Source organism: Oncorhynchus tshawytscha, linkage group LG13 (genome assembly GCF_018296145.1).
Source record: "Oncorhynchus tshawytscha isolate Ot180627B linkage group LG13, Otsh_v2.0, whole genome shotgun sequence".
Taxonomy (NCBI): Eukaryota; Metazoa; Chordata; class Actinopteri; order Salmoniformes; family Salmonidae; genus Oncorhynchus; species Oncorhynchus tshawytscha.
Genome location: NC_056441.1, coordinates 24,837,547 through 24,852,826, shown reverse-complemented (window position 1 = coordinate 24,852,826; position 15,280 = coordinate 24,837,547). Strand labels below are relative to the sequence as shown.

Below are 15,280 nucleotides of genomic sequence, written 5' to 3'. Positions count from 1 at the left end.
AGGTGAGACATGAAGGCAACCGTGTGGGCCAACCCTCTCCTGAATCAACCAACCTCCCTCTCCCTCAGGGCGCCTGGCACTGTGGTGCTGCTGGCTCAAGAGAGGGGGGTCTAAGAAATGGCTTGCGAGGGAGGGGCAGTGCTCAGTATGGAACAGCTGTCTGTTCAGTCAGGGGGCGGACACAACACTCCTACCTGCCAGCCTCTCTCCACCACGGGAGGAGAAAATGCCTGTGAGGCTAATGAAGGAGAAAGAGTTCCTACTTGTCACTTTCTTGCTCTTCTACAGTCCTCCAACCTCTATGCATGTCTTACTGTGCCTTTTCTACAGTCCTCCAACCTCTATGCATGTCTTACTGTGCCTTTTCTACAGTCCTCCAACCTCTATGCATGTCTTACTGTGCCTTTTCTACAGTCCTCCAACCTCTATGCGTGTCTTACTGTGCCATTTCTACAGTCCTCCAACCTCTATGCATGTCTTACTGTGCCTTTTCTACAGTCCTCCAACCTCTATGCATGTCTTACTGTGCCTTTTCTACAGTCCTCCAACCTCTATGCATGTCTTACTGTGCCTTTTCTACAGTCCTCCAACCTCCGTGTCTTACTGTGCCATTCCTACAGTCCTCCAACCTCTATGCATGTCTTACTGTGCCTTTTCTACAGTCCTCCAACCTCTATGCATGTCTTACTGTGCCTTTTCTACAGTCCTCCAACCTCTATGCGTGTCTTACTGTGCCTTTTCTACAGTCCTCCAACCTCTATGCATGTCTTACTGTGCCTTTTCTACAGTCCTCCAACCTCTATGCATGTCTTACTGTGCCTTTTCTACAGTCCTCCAACCTCTATGCATGTCTTACTGTGCCTTTTCTACAGTCCTCCAACCTCTATGCGTGTCTTACTGTGCCATTTCTACAGTCCTCCAACCTCTATGCGTGTCTTACTGTGCCTTTTCTACAGTCCTCCAACCTCTATGCGTGTCTTACTGTGCCTTTTCTACAGTCCTCCAACCTCTATGCATGTCTTACTGTGCCTTTTCTACAGTCCTCCAACCTCTATGCGTGTCTTACTGTGCCTTTTCTACAGTCCTCCCACTCCCTTTATCTCTCTCTCTCAAAACTTGCATCCTCTCCATCTCTCATTGCAACAGAAAGAAAAGGAAAGCTTGTAATACAAGCCGTTTGCCTGATGCGTGCAATTCTGATTAAATACATTTCATAATACCTGGAGAAAGTCTGCTTGGTGGTTGGCATCAACTGTAATTGAGCAAGACATTAGGAATAAATGGACCCAAATAATTAGATGCTGCATGTTAGTAAAAGCAAAAACATTTGTAGTCTTGCATTTTCTTATGGAGCACAACTTGTTCTGTGGCACTGTAGAATAGTAGAACAAGAATATGCAGTGTTTGACCAGGCACTTATTAACACAGGGAGGGAGAGATAAGTGTGTGTGTATGTGTGAGGTGTGTGTTGTGTTGGGGTGAGAATGAGAACTGAGGCGGAGAGAGAGAGTGGGGATGCACTTGAAAGACCCTGTGCCTGCATGCATTCCATTTATAGGTGGTTTAAAATCAGTAAAACATCTAAATAAATAAATAAAGTGATTGTAATTGAAAATTAGCGCTGTCACATTGATTCAGGGGTGTGCATGGGCAGCGTTACCACGCCTGTCCAGAGGAGAAGGCCACATCTGAGACACGATTTAAGAAGCCATTGATTTTGTTTCCAACCAGTCAGAGGGAGACACAATGAGCTAATAATGCTAGATGAAGAGGAATAGGGTTAGTCTGTTAGTTCCCCAGCCAGAGCTGTATGGGGAGAATGCACTTCTGGTTTTCTGGTTTCCCTGCTATGTTTAGGTGTGGTGTAGACAGTGAAGTGGTGATAATTTAGTGTTTGTTTCTGGTTGTGGGTATATGGAACATGGTACCAAAACCCAACCTGGCACCCAAAACACCAGCTCATCTTTAAATCTCTGCCTTACAGAAAAAACACAAACCTTCTGACCCAAACCTGAACAGCTACCAAGGTACTCCTATAGCCCTTCTGAACAGCTGTGTTTCTGACCTGTGCTTACCGTAGAAGTAAAACAGGAAAAAGCTACATATCTCTTACCTTCGTGTACAGTCACACCACAGTTGTCACACTGGATGATCTCGTCAGCGTCCTCGCTGTTGTCTCCCAGACACACGCAGCAGATCAGGATGTGTTCCATCCTCTGGGCCACCGCGCTCCACGCCTGGGCACGCTCCAGCAGGGCATCCTGGGTAGACAGGAAGTGGGAGACACAGTAAAGTTTCAGTAAAACCATTATCAATGCACCCTTATACACTATATTGCGGCTGTTGTACACATGTTCTGTTTTTAACTAGGTGGAATGTATAGGTCTCGAATGTCTTCATCTCCGTTTCTGAATGTAATACACTATTACATGTGATTCTAATATGCTTGTATACAACAGACCGCAAAAAATAAAGTTTCCAGACTCTGCAAACAAAGTTCCTCCAAGTCCTAAATCTAAAGCCTCTCACAATCTCCCCTCTCATCTGACCACAGATCGTTATTGATAGACAGCAGTAGGCTAAATCCCATTCACACGGATGGACTCTTAAGCTAAGTCGATTAGCCTAACACAAAGCTGTATCTCTCTAGCAGTCTCTGTGGTTCTCTCACTCTGATACCATCCAATCTCCTCATTGGATTATATGATAACTCTGTGGCACATAGCAACACAGCGCTGGGCTGGCTAACACACTGGATCCAATGAAGGGATCAGAGAGTTATATAAACTTCACTAACAACTTTCAGGACTACATGCTAAATGCTGAGGGCGAGAGGCAGTTTGCGAACAATAAAGTGTGATACAGAGGACATAAAGTTGCGTTTACCTTGTTGCTCTTTCCCTGTGACATGCTGTCATTGGTCAGCTCCTTGTCAAACACACTGCTGCTTATCACTTTCTTATTGGGTTTCTTCACCTCTTTATCACTGTCGCTACTGCTCCCTTCTTCGTTCTCATCTTCATCATCACCACCATCGTTGTCATCATCCTCACTACCGCTCCCTCCGTCGGCATCTTCCTCCTCCGCCTCCTCCTCTCCCTCGCTTCCTCCTCTCTGAGTGGCCGCCGTCTTGGCTTTCTTCTTGCCGGAGGTGGGCCTCCAGTCATTGTCGTCTTCGCTGTCGTAGTCGTCCATCTCGTTGAGCTCTTCCATGGTGGTGAAGTCCAGCATGGGGCGTTTACAACGCAGGTTCCACTTCTTGGGCTCCTGTGTCGTGGCCGTCCTCCGCATTACCACTACCGCATTACCACTACCCACATTACCACGACCTGGATCAAGGTTCAAGGGTTTTTATTTTTCACGTTTATAAAAATATTATTATTTCAAAACATGAATGTAACAAAAACATTTTAAAACATAGCCTACCTGTGCCACTCCCACTTCCTCCACTCCCAGCCTCTGTGTCCGAGGCCTTCTCCTCTCTCCTCCGTCGGCCCCTGGGCACCCCTGATTGAGCAGGGTCTTTAGTGGTGGTGATGCTAGTGTCAGAGGACGGCTGCTCTTCCTTGGTCCTCTCCTCTTCCTCTGTGGGGGTGTCGTCACCTGTCAGTTCCTTGGTCTGTTCCTCACCGTCCATTGCATAGCCGATGTTGTCAGAGTCGCTGTCGTTGTCAGAGTCCTCAGCAGCGCTCTCCTCCTTGGACCCCTCCTCATCACTCCCAATGGCACTACCCTCTGACCCTAGAACAGAGGAGAGAAGGACAGAGGGCATGTTCAACATGAAGTATGAATGAGGGCATGTTCAACATGGAGTATGAATGAGGGCATGTTCAACATGGAGTATGAATGAGGGCATGTTCAACATGGAGTATGAATGAGGGCATGTTCAACATGAAGTATGAATGAGGGCATGTTCAACATAAGAGTATGAATGAGGGCATGTTCAACATAAGAGTATGAATGAGGGCATGTTCAACATGGAGTATGAATGAGGGCATGTCTGCTGTCTTAATCTCATTTGTATTGACACTTTAAATAAAGATTAACATGATCAAATCATGTTGCTAAGTGATAAAAACAAAGTTGAATTCAGCTCTCTAACATTATATCATGTAGTCTAATCTGCAATGCAGATTAACATGAGCTGTTGGATTTCAAGGTGTCAGGTGACAGGTCCAGAGTCCAACACTCCAACACCACAGAGCCCAGGAGGTTCACGGTACTGTAGAATCTCATTATCAGCTTCTGGCTTCAGTGTGTGTGTTTCAGATAGGGTGGATGAAGACCTCAGGGCCAACAGAGTGATAAATCCAGCCCAGGCAGAGTGGCAGGCCCGAGATCACCTCAGCGGCCACAGCCTCTCTAGATCATGCCGAGTCAGTGAGAAACACCGCTCTACAAGGTCACTACAAGACACAGACAAGCAGGGTGATGAGGATTTCATCTAAACCTTGGAATGCCTGCATCTGAGAGTGGGGCGGCACTGACAGACGGACCGGGCAGAAAGTAATGGTGGAGATAGTCTTCTGAAAGCTGTGTTGACATGGAGAATATCACAGCTAGGAAAATCTCAAAGATGGACATTGAAGTGTCATTTAAAGCTATTCAAGCCACAGCTAAATAGAGCCTTCATGACTATGAGTAGTCCATGATGGCCAACTTCTAAAAGGGATACACAACCAAATAGCAACAAACAACAATAGAAAACCATGCCTTGCTTTTGGGTATATTTCAAGTTGGTTTGAATAATTAATTCTGAGCTCCATCTTTCTCTTCTCCAGTTCTATCTGAACTGACAGAAGAACATAACAGGAATGAACTGAGTGTGTGGGGGAAGAAAAGGTGTCATTTACAGGGGGAGTGGATGGAAGAGGACCCCCACTGCGGTTGGTTACCTGAGGCATCTGCGTCTCCCACTTCGAAATCACTGTCGTCTGAGCTGTCATAATCTAAGGCGTCCAGCAGAGAGGCAGCCAGAGGCTTCACCTGCCTGTGCTTCGACCCACGGTCCACTGGGAAGAGGAGAACAGAGGAGATTCAGTGCCATGGTAGAGAAGTACCACCACCTTCCTCTACGCTCAACAAACCAAATCAACAATGAATTGGATTTTGCTGCAAATTTTCAGCTGCCATTGCCTTCCTTTGCTATTTTATACTGATCAAAAGCCATATTGCAGTAATTGCCATGATCTCGGTATCAGACATATAATATGAATATAGGCTAGCCTATGCAAGCAGGTGTCGTGGTGTTGATAATCATAGCAATGCACATAACTAACTAGTCACAATGATAGTGGCTGTGGTGGTTGAGACAAGAGTAAAGTACATGTTGCTATGCAGGCATCACAGCCTGACCTGCAGGGATATAGCTAGCTAAACTAGCTAGCTAGCATTATCCATTCAATTGTTATGGGAACAATGCTAACGCTAGCTGCTTTCGGGAACACGTTTTGACAGGTAATGGAAATACATAGCTATTAGTTACAACTGTAACATTAGCGGAATTGCTCGTCCAGTAAACATGTAACTAACATTAGCTAGCTCAGTAGATAACTATATTGTTTATAAATTGGCTAGTTAGCTAAACAGCATTCAACTAGCTAGCAATGACTCGACCCGCTAGTAGTATTTATTATCTTCAGACAATAAAACAAATTGTGTGGGCTTCTCTGCATAAAAGCATACTACTTTATTTTGTCAATTATTCCTTATATTGAAATTATCACTCACTTTATCCGTTTTCTCGTTTTTACTTGATTGAACAATGGCACAAAGAACGCCTCCTCAACATGTTATGTGCACAACGTTAGCCACAAGAAGTGGTGACGTTCGGCACAAAGTGATGTTGTAACCATGGTAGCCGTCGAACGGTGTCTCAGATTATGAAGAAAACGTGTGTAAATGATCGAGGGTAGAGTATGATGAGATAACACAAATACGTTGTTTTTTTTAAATGGCATTTGACATAAACCCATAACCCTCAATAGTCATGAAAAAATATGTTCAACATTGTAGGCAGTATTTTCTTTGATAGGATCAAATACACCTCAGTGATGTTACTTTAAACCAAAGTCCTGCCAATATGTCACATTGGCACCAACATTTTGTCTGTCAAAACCAGATCTGATAGAACAAAACCACCATATCTTTATCTGGGTTAAGCAGAATGTTGTGGGGGAACAAATACTACAACTCTCATGTACCCTCTTCTTCGTTAACCTTATTCTCTGACATTCATATTAACTTATGAATGATTATTTCTGAGTTGATGGTGAGTAGGTAGAGAAACAACTCTCTGAGCAAGTCTTCCTGAAGGTACCAGATGCTTTTCTTTTTCTGTTGATGGACCATACATGACTGTGTTGGTGCTGGTTGGTTAGATGCATATTATACTGAACAAAAATATAAACACAACATGAAACGATTTCAAAGATTTTACTGAGTTACAGTTCATATAAGGAAATTAAAATAAATAAATTAGGCCCTAATCTATGGATTTCACATAACTGAGAATACAGATATGCATCTGCTGGTCAAAGATACCTTTTTTTTAAAAGTAGGGGCGTGGATCAGAAAACCAGTCAGTATCTGGTGTGACCACCATTTTCCACATGCAGCACGACACACCTCCTTCGCATAGAGTTGATCAGGCTGTTGATTGTGGCCTGTGGAATGTTGTCCTACTCCTCTTCAATGTTTATTATAATCCAAAGGGCAGGCTAGAGACGGGTCATGGACAGGCAAAATATCTTAAACAGGTCAGAGTCCAGGAGATACAGAATGGCAGGCAGGCTCGAGGTCAGGGCAGGCAGAATGGTCAGGCAGGCGGGCTCAGAGTCAGGGCAGGCAAGGGTCAAAACCCGGGAGGACTAGAAAAATGGCGATAAGGAAAAGCAAGAGCACAGAAAACCACACTTGTTGACTTGACAAGACAAGACCAACTGGCAACAGACAAACAGAGAACACAGGAATACATACCCAGGGACTAATGGGGAAAACAGGTGACACCTATTAATCGATTGACTATGACTTTTTAAATCATCAAGCAGTGCTATTTGCAGAGTTACCCCCAGGTAAATGTTGCAGTTCTTCAAAACTTCAGACATCTGTGGCATTGTGTGCCAAAATGGAACAGGTTAGATTGGCATTTTATTGTCCCCAGCACAAGGTGCATCTGTGTAATGATCATGCTCTTATTTGTTTTTATTTATTTATTTTTACCCCATTTTCATGGTATCCAATTGGTAGTTACAGTCTTGTCTCATCGCTGCAACTCCCATACGGACTAGGGAGAGGCGAAGGTCGAGAGCCGTGCGTCCTCCGAAACACAACCCAACCAAGCCGCACTGCTTCTTGACACTGTAATATTTGTGTTGTGGAGAAATGACCAGGCAGGAGACGGGAGTACAGTTAGTTTTCGTTTAGTCAAAACCTCTCGTGCTCTACAGTTCCCGGCACCCCAGTGCGCATGTGCATTTCCTATTAGTTGTAGTAACGTAACACTGCCGTAATGCATTACTGCTTAGTAACAGCACAGTAACTAAAATAAACAGATGTAGATCCCAGATACTACAGACACAATGCCCACTTAACCCGGAAGCCAGCAGCACCAATGTGTCGGAGGAAACACCATGCACCTGCTGACCATGTCAGTGTGCACGGACCGCTACAGGATTCACTATTTTTCGATGGGACAAGGACATCCCTGCCGGCCAAATCCTCCCCTAACCCGAACAATGCTGGGCCAATTGTGCGCCGCCCCATGGGTCTCCCGGAGCCTGGACTCAAACCTAGAATCTGTAGTGGCACAGCTAGCACTGCGATGCAGTGCCTTAGACCACTGTACCATTCGGGAGGCCCATGATCATGCTGTTTAATCAGCTTCTTGATATGCCACACCTGTCAGGTGGATGGATTTTCTTGACAAAGGAGAAATGCTCACTAACAGGGATGTAAACAAATTTGTGCACAAGATTTGAGAGAAATAAGCTTTTTTATGATTTCTGGGATCTTTTATTTCAGCTCATGAAACATGGGACCAACACTTTACATGTTCCCTTTATAGTTTTGTTGAGTGTACTTTGGATTTGATCTTCACTTTAATTGCTTTTGGCAATCAACTTAAAGAGCAGGTCCTGAGAGTTCTGATGTATCATGATTACTGGCCTCCCGTGTTTGCACAACCTGTCGCCACCAAAATAAGATGTGGGAGTCAATAGGGTCCGCTGGTGATTGCCTTATCTCTCACTCTCTCATTCTCTCCACATGAGTGTCTCTCTTACTGTCAACTGATGAGGGATATTGAAGGATAAATGACTTGAGATTTAGGCCTGTCACATAATTTCACAGACTTCCAGTAGGCTAGGTCTGCTTTCCAAAATGACACCCTATTTCTTATATACTGCACTATTTTTGACCAAAACACTGTGGGCCCTGATCAAAAGTAATGCGGTACATAGGGAATAGGGTGCCATTTGGGGAAAGCATGTTGTGTGTTGAGTGATTAATATCAAATATGCATTACATTTAAAAGGTTTTTCCTGCCTGCGGGTGGCGAGCTGTTTAATTTAAAAAACCAACATTGGTTATATCATTTCTATTTAAACATGACATTTTTGACAAGTTATCACAACCGCAGACACTGTAATAGCTACATTAATTTAAAATATCATTTAACTCTATGTCAGAAATGCCAATAGCAACAACATTAGATTATTTCATGTCTTAGTTCAACCTAAGCCATATTCTCGAAAAAATTGTCACCTGAATAGCGGGCTCCCGAGTGGCACAGCGGTCCAAAGCACTGCATCTCAGTGCTAGAGGCGTCACTACCGACACCCATGCTCAATTCCAGGCTGTATGGCAACCGGCTGTGATTGGGAGTCCCATAGGGCGGTGCACAATTGGCCCAGCGTCGTCCAGGTTTGGCCGGTGTAGGCCGTCATTGTAAATAAGAATTTGTTCTTAACTGAGTTGCCTAGTTAAATAAAGGTTACAATTAAAATGTAAAAATAGCAAACACAGGCTAATAAAAGCCTGTTTTGGCTTGTTTGCAGACAGGTTTGTTTCTATTGTCCTCCTTTGACTTTGGCAGTTTAGCAAACAGGAGATGATTAAAATAAATGAGCCTAGATTGATCCTGATATACGGCGAGGGGAAGACTGATGGGGGAGGTGAGCGGAAAGGATGATTATGGCTGTCCTTGCCCGCCGATGACAAATGGCACTGTATCGTGTCTCTAAAGCCCTAGATTTGTATCTATTGCCTGGCATCAAAACACTTCTGGGATATCATCATAACCACCAGCGTCATCATCAATGACATCAACATTGTCACCATTCTCCCTATTTCCACACTGTTTTGTTTCACTCATACATCCTATGTGCATTTGTTGACTGAAGTGAAGAAGTGAAAAGAATTCACACTAAACTAGTCAAGGTCAATACAATATGATAATATGAATATGCCCAGAACAATCCTTTATTCTGACCTCATTGCTATAGTTGGTAAAACAACAAGGGAGCCATTTTGGCCTGATTATGTAGTTATTGTGTTATTGTGTAAGTTTAGTTTGTATTATTGCATAAACATTTTTTATTTTCAATATTCATGTTTATATTTGTCAATATTGAACAATTATTGTAAGAAATTAAAAATCAAAATACTTTTCCTATTACGGAGCAAGCGGTATGACAGATGAAACTTTATGCATGGAGTCTTAAAGGAGGCCTGAGGAAGGCCAATATTTATCAAATGCTCCAACTACATACAAATTATTTCTCAATTATGCTGTAATATACAAATGTCAAATATATGTGCGCAATCCTTCCTTCAAAGGACCTTCTATGGATTAAATGTCATATAATTCCACCCCAAATCTTTCCATGACATAAACTGACCAGGTGAATCCAGGTGAAAGCTATGATCCCTTATTGATGTCACTTGTTAAATCCACTTCAATCAGTGTAGATAAAGGAGAGGAGACAGGTTAAAGAAGGATTTTTAAGCACTGAGACAATTGAAACATGGATTGTGTATGTTTGTCTGTCGGAGGGTGAATGGGCAAGACAAAAGATTTAAGTACCTTTGAAAGGGCTATGGTAGTAGGTGCCAAGCGCACCGTTTTGTGTCAAGAACTGCAACACTGCTGGGTTTTTCAAGCTCAACTTTTTCCCGTGTGTACCAAGAATGGTCCACCACCCAAAGAACATCCAGCCAACTTGACACAACTGTGGGAAACATTGGAGTCAACATGAGCCAGCATCCCTGTGGAACGCTTTCAACACCTTGTAGAGTCCATGCCCCAACGAATTGAGGCTGTTTTGAAGGCAACTCAATATTAGGAAGGTGTTCAGTGTATGTAGGCCTAGAGAGGGAATCATATGGAATCCCTTACTTTCTGGAAGCTTTGTTTTCACAGATTGGGTAAGTTGAATTGTAGGCTCTATATTCAGTCCTAGAAAGGAATCATATGAAAGCCTTGACTTTCTGGATGATGAGAGGTAACTGGAATCGTAGGCACTATAGGTAAGCCTAGAGAATGTACAAAGGCCTGAGCCATATAGAGATATATGGCCCTGACAAAGGCAGTCATGTCACATTTGAACATATATTTACGGCTATGGAGAGGAGTTGTAAAGCATGTCTTATTGGATCCTGACTGTGACCCCATGCTGCAAACCTTTCCACAGTACCCCTCTCATAAGTCAGTCAAAGTATAATAAAATACTATACCATCACAAAGATTCTCACCAAGTCAGCACTCTGTAGGCTATATCTCCCTCTCTCTCTCTTAGACAGGACAAACTGCATAAACATCAGAAAGCAGAAATGGTGGAGGCTAGAGGTGGTTGATGTTGATAAACCAGGTTAGGAGATGAGGTGTGGGGAGTGTAGAGGGTGATTTAGGAGTGGAGGAGGAGGAGGTAGAGGGGTTCACTGGCCTCTGGAAGGAAACACACACACACACACACAGGCCCCTTACGTCTGAGTGTGTTCCTGCTGGGATCTTGAGAAATTGTCCCGCTGCAGATATCTGTCAACTCGATGAGCCAGAGGACAGAATCAATTACATTAAGAACAAGAACAGCACAGGGTTTAGGAAATAAAAACATTACTGTAAAGAACACTGCATGCCACAGAAGGCTTAAAACCTCATTTGAATAGGAATAATTACAGTGAATTATTATTTATGAATCCTCCAGTAGCATGTAACTGAAATGCAGCAGTTGATACAACCCCCCACTACCACCAGCGTTTTGCATTTAAATTGAAATATTTATCCATTCTTACTTTGCAAATCATGTGACAACATAGTCTGTAGCATTTATCTTTACCTCCCTGAGACTCTCTTTGCCTTTCTGCTTCTCCCTCTCTCTCTTTCTCCCCACCTCCGTAGCTTAGATCTGCAAAGAAATGTGGGGAAATGTGATTACCAACACAGTGACTCGTTGTGAGAGGCGACAGGAGATGTTATCAAGTGTTATCTTAATGTTCCTCTCCTCACTACGGACAGATTAATTGTCATTTCAAGTATTATTACAGGTTATTTTCACCTTGGGCAGGAGCAAATCTAAGCTACGAATGCGACTGATGCACACTGGCTCAATTATATGTTTTTTTCTGGCTTTTTGCAATTATTGTACGTTTGTAAGTAGAAAAGTGGCACAGTTCCAACTCTATCATCAAGTTCGCTGACGACACGACAGTAGTAGACCTGATTATCAATAACGATGAGACGGCCTACAGGGAGGAGGCGCTCTCCCTCAACGTCAGCAAAACAAAGGAGCTGATTGTGGACTTCAGACAAAAATGTATGCTGGGCATGCAACCATCCTCATCAATGGTCCGCCCCGGAGATGGTCAACAAATTTCCTCAGTTCCTCAGCGTACACATCTCCAAGGAGCTGAAATGGTTAAACAGCACGGACAACATGGTGAGAAAAGCACGACAGCGACTCTTTAACCTCAGGAGGCTGAAGAAATCTGTACTGTCCCGAGGGCCCCTTACAGTGTTCTACAGGAGCACCACCGAGAGCATATTGTTGGGCTGCATCACAGCCTGGTATGGTAACTCCACCACCACTGACCGCAAGGCACTAGTCAGCTACCTGATCCCCCTGTCTTCCTGCTTCACCCCTGTCTTCCAGCTGCTCCCCCTGTCTTCCTGCTGCTCCCCCTGTCTTCCCGCTGCTCCCCCTGTCCTCCTGCTTCACCCCTATCTTCCTGCTGCTCCCCGTCTTGTTGCTTCACCCCTGTCTTCCTGCTGCTCCCCCTGTCTTCCTGCTGCTCCCACTGTCTTCCTGCTGCTCCCCCTGTCTTCCTGCTGCTCCCACTGTCTTCCTGCTGCTCCCACTGTCTTCCTGCTGCTCCCACTGTCTTCCTGCTGCTCCCACTGTCTTTCTGCTGCTCCTGCTGCCCCTGTCTTCCTGCTGCTCCCACTGTCTTCCTGCTGCTCCCCTGTCTTCCTGCTGCTCCCCTGTCTTCTTCACCCCTGTCTTCTGCTGCTCCCCCTGTCTTCCTGTCTTGCTCCCACCCCTGTCTTCCTGCGGCTCCCCTGTCTTCCTGCTTCACCCCTGTCTTCCTGCTGCTCCCCTGTCTTCCTGCTGCTCCCCCTGTCTTCCTGCTGCTCCCCCTGTCTTCCTGCTTCACCCCTGTCTTTGCTGCACCCCGTCTTCCTGCTTCACCCCTGTCTTCCGGCTGCTCCCCCTGTCTTCCTGCTTCTCCCCTGTCTTCCTGCTGCTCCCCCTGTCTTACTGCTGCTCCCTCTGTCTTCCTGCTGCTCCCCCTGTCTTCCTGCTTCACCCCTGTCTTCCTGCTGCTCCCCGTCTTCCTGCTTCACCCCTGTCTTCCGGCTGCTCCCCTGTCTTCCTGCTTCACCCCTGTCTTTTTGCTGCTCCCCCTGTCTTCCTGCTGCTCCCCCTGTCTTCCTGCTGCTCCCCCTGTCTTCCTGCTTCACCCCTGTCTTCCTGCTGCTCCCCGTCTTCCTGCTTCACCCCTGTCTTCCGGCTGCTCCCCCTGTCTTCCTGCTTCACCCCTGTCTTTCTGCTGCTCCCCCTGTCTTCCTGCTGCTCCCCCTGTCTTCCTGCTTCACCCCTGTCTTTCTGCTGCTCCCCCTGTCTTCCTGCTGCTCCCACTGTCTTCCTGCTGCTCCCCCTGTCGTCCTGCTGCTTTGGACATCATTGTTTCATTCACACCTGCAGTGTTGGAGCTTGAACATTAAGTATTTCACTATACAATGCAACTACATCTGTGACCCTGTGCATGTGATCAACAAAAAAAAGAAAGTATAATGATAATGGTGATCTCACTCTCACAGATGATTCAATGCCATTTACATTCATAGTATGATTTACAATGATTTATTTGTGTTTTTTTGTGTGTGTCAGATGCCCAGTCCGCATGGCGTAATGAGACACTGAATACCCAGAGAGTGTACAACAGGTTGTTCCACTATGATTCTGAGTGTAAAGGACTCTCTCTGTAGGATGTTCCTTGTCTCTGTGTCTGTGGCTTGTTCCACTACACGAGAGATGAAAGGGGAGGAAGACTACAGATCCATACAGGACATTCTGTCTGAGCCCTCTGGCTATACCTCCTCTCATCTCTCTCAGCATGAAGGCCACTCATACAGACCCCCTGCCATTTCCATGTGCAGCGAAAGCAAACTTTAATCAACCACTCCGACCGACATTATCATCTGAATTAGACACAGTGCACTGCCTCTTTGAAGTTCAACATTGGGAGTCCTTCCCGAATTTACCTTCACAATGACCATTGGTTTTCAGTAACCTAAAGGCATGATGGAATTCAGAATCCATGCTGAAACTATCTCTGGTATGAGTATTTAGACTGATTATTCACTGCATGTAGTTGTAGCACATTGTGATTGACATGTGTACAGTTGAAGTCGGAAGTTTATACACTTAGGTTGGAGTCATTAAAACCCGTTTTTCAACCACTCCACACATTTCTTGTTAACAAACTATTGTTTTGGCAAGTCGGTTAGGACATCTACTTTGTGTATGACACAAGTCATTTTTCCAACAATTGTTTAGAGACAGATCATTTCACTTATCATTCACTGTATCACAATTCCGGTGGGTCAGAAGTTTACATACATATGTTGACTGAGCCTTTAAGCAGCTTAGAAAATTCCAGAAAATTATGTCATGGCTTTAGAAGCTTCTGATAGGCTAATTGACATCATTTGAGTCAATTGGAGGTGTACCTGTGGATGTATTTCAAGGCCTACCTTCAAACGTAGTGCCTCTTTGCTTGACATCATGGGAAAATCAAAAGAAATCAGCTAAGACCTCAGAAAAATAATTGGGAGCAATTTCCAAATGGCTGAAGGTACCACGTTCATCTGTACAAACAATAGTATGCAAGTATAAACACCATGGGACCATGCAGATGTCATACCGCTCAGGAAGGAGACGCGTTCTGTCTCCTAGAGATGAATGTTGTTACGCTCGTCGAAATGATCAGACCAGGGTGCAGCGTGGTAGGCGTACATTTTATCTTTATTAAAAATGAACACCTAAAAACAACAAAAGGAAAACGAATGTAACGTTCGGTAGGCTACACAGAGCTGTACAAAAACAACATCCCACAAAACGAAAGTGGCAAAACAGGCTGCCTAAGTATGATTCCTAATCAGAGAACCATACCCAGCCAAAACATAGAAACAAAGAACATAGAGTTTCCCACCCAAGTCACACCCTGACCAACCAAACATAGAGAATGAAAAGATCTCTATGGTCAGAACGTGACAGTACCCCCCCCCCAAAGGTACGGACTCCGGCCGCAAACCTGACACTATAGGGGAGGGTCTGGGTGGGCATCTATCCTGGTGACGGCTTCGGTGCGGGACGCAGACCCCGCTCCACCTCTGGCTCCCCCAGTTTGGTGGCGCCTCTGGAGCGGGGACCCTCTCTGCAGGCCCCAGACTGGGGACTCTCGTTGCCTGCCCCGGACTGGGGACCCTCGTTGCAAGCCCCGGACTGGGGACCCTCTCCACAGACTGACCTGTGGAGCAGGCACAGGACTCACCAGGCTGGGGAGACCTACTGGAGGCCTGGTCCGTGGAGCAGGCACAGGATGAACCGGGCTGTGGGGGAGCACTGGAGATCTGGTGCTTATCCTTGGCACCACTCTTCCAGGCTGAATGCCCACTTTAGCCCAGCACCTCCAGAGTGCAGGCACAGGTCAAACCGGGCTGTGGGGAGCACTGGAGATCTGGTGCTTAGAACCGGAGACACAGTGCGCAGAGCCGGCG

General features: G+C 45.3%; 1 protein-coding gene across 7 annotated transcripts in view; it reads right to left on the bottom strand.

Annotated features, from left to right (window-relative positions):
* LOC112264585 (PHD finger protein 14) overlaps nucleotides 1–5,838 on the bottom strand; it is a 107,060-nt gene extending 101,222 nt beyond the window's left edge. For all 7 annotated transcript variants that reach the window (XM_024441286.1, XM_024441290.1, XM_024441288.1 and 4 more), the window contains exons 1-5: nucleotides 5,731–5,838; nucleotides 4,896–5,012; nucleotides 3,427–3,741; nucleotides 2,887–3,329; nucleotides 2,114–2,261 (exon numbers count right to left, since the gene is read on the bottom strand). In XM_024441286.1, the coding sequence (XP_024297054.1) occupies nucleotides 2,114–2,261; nucleotides 2,887–3,329; nucleotides 3,427–3,741; nucleotides 4,896–5,012; nucleotide 5,731 (1,024 nt within the window). In that variant the 5' untranslated portion in view covers nucleotides 5,732–5,838. The remainder of the gene's footprint in view (nucleotides 1–2,113; nucleotides 2,262–2,886; nucleotides 3,330–3,426; nucleotides 3,742–4,895; nucleotides 5,013–5,730) is intronic.
* Between the last annotated feature and the right edge of the window lie 9,442 nt (nucleotides 5,839–15,280).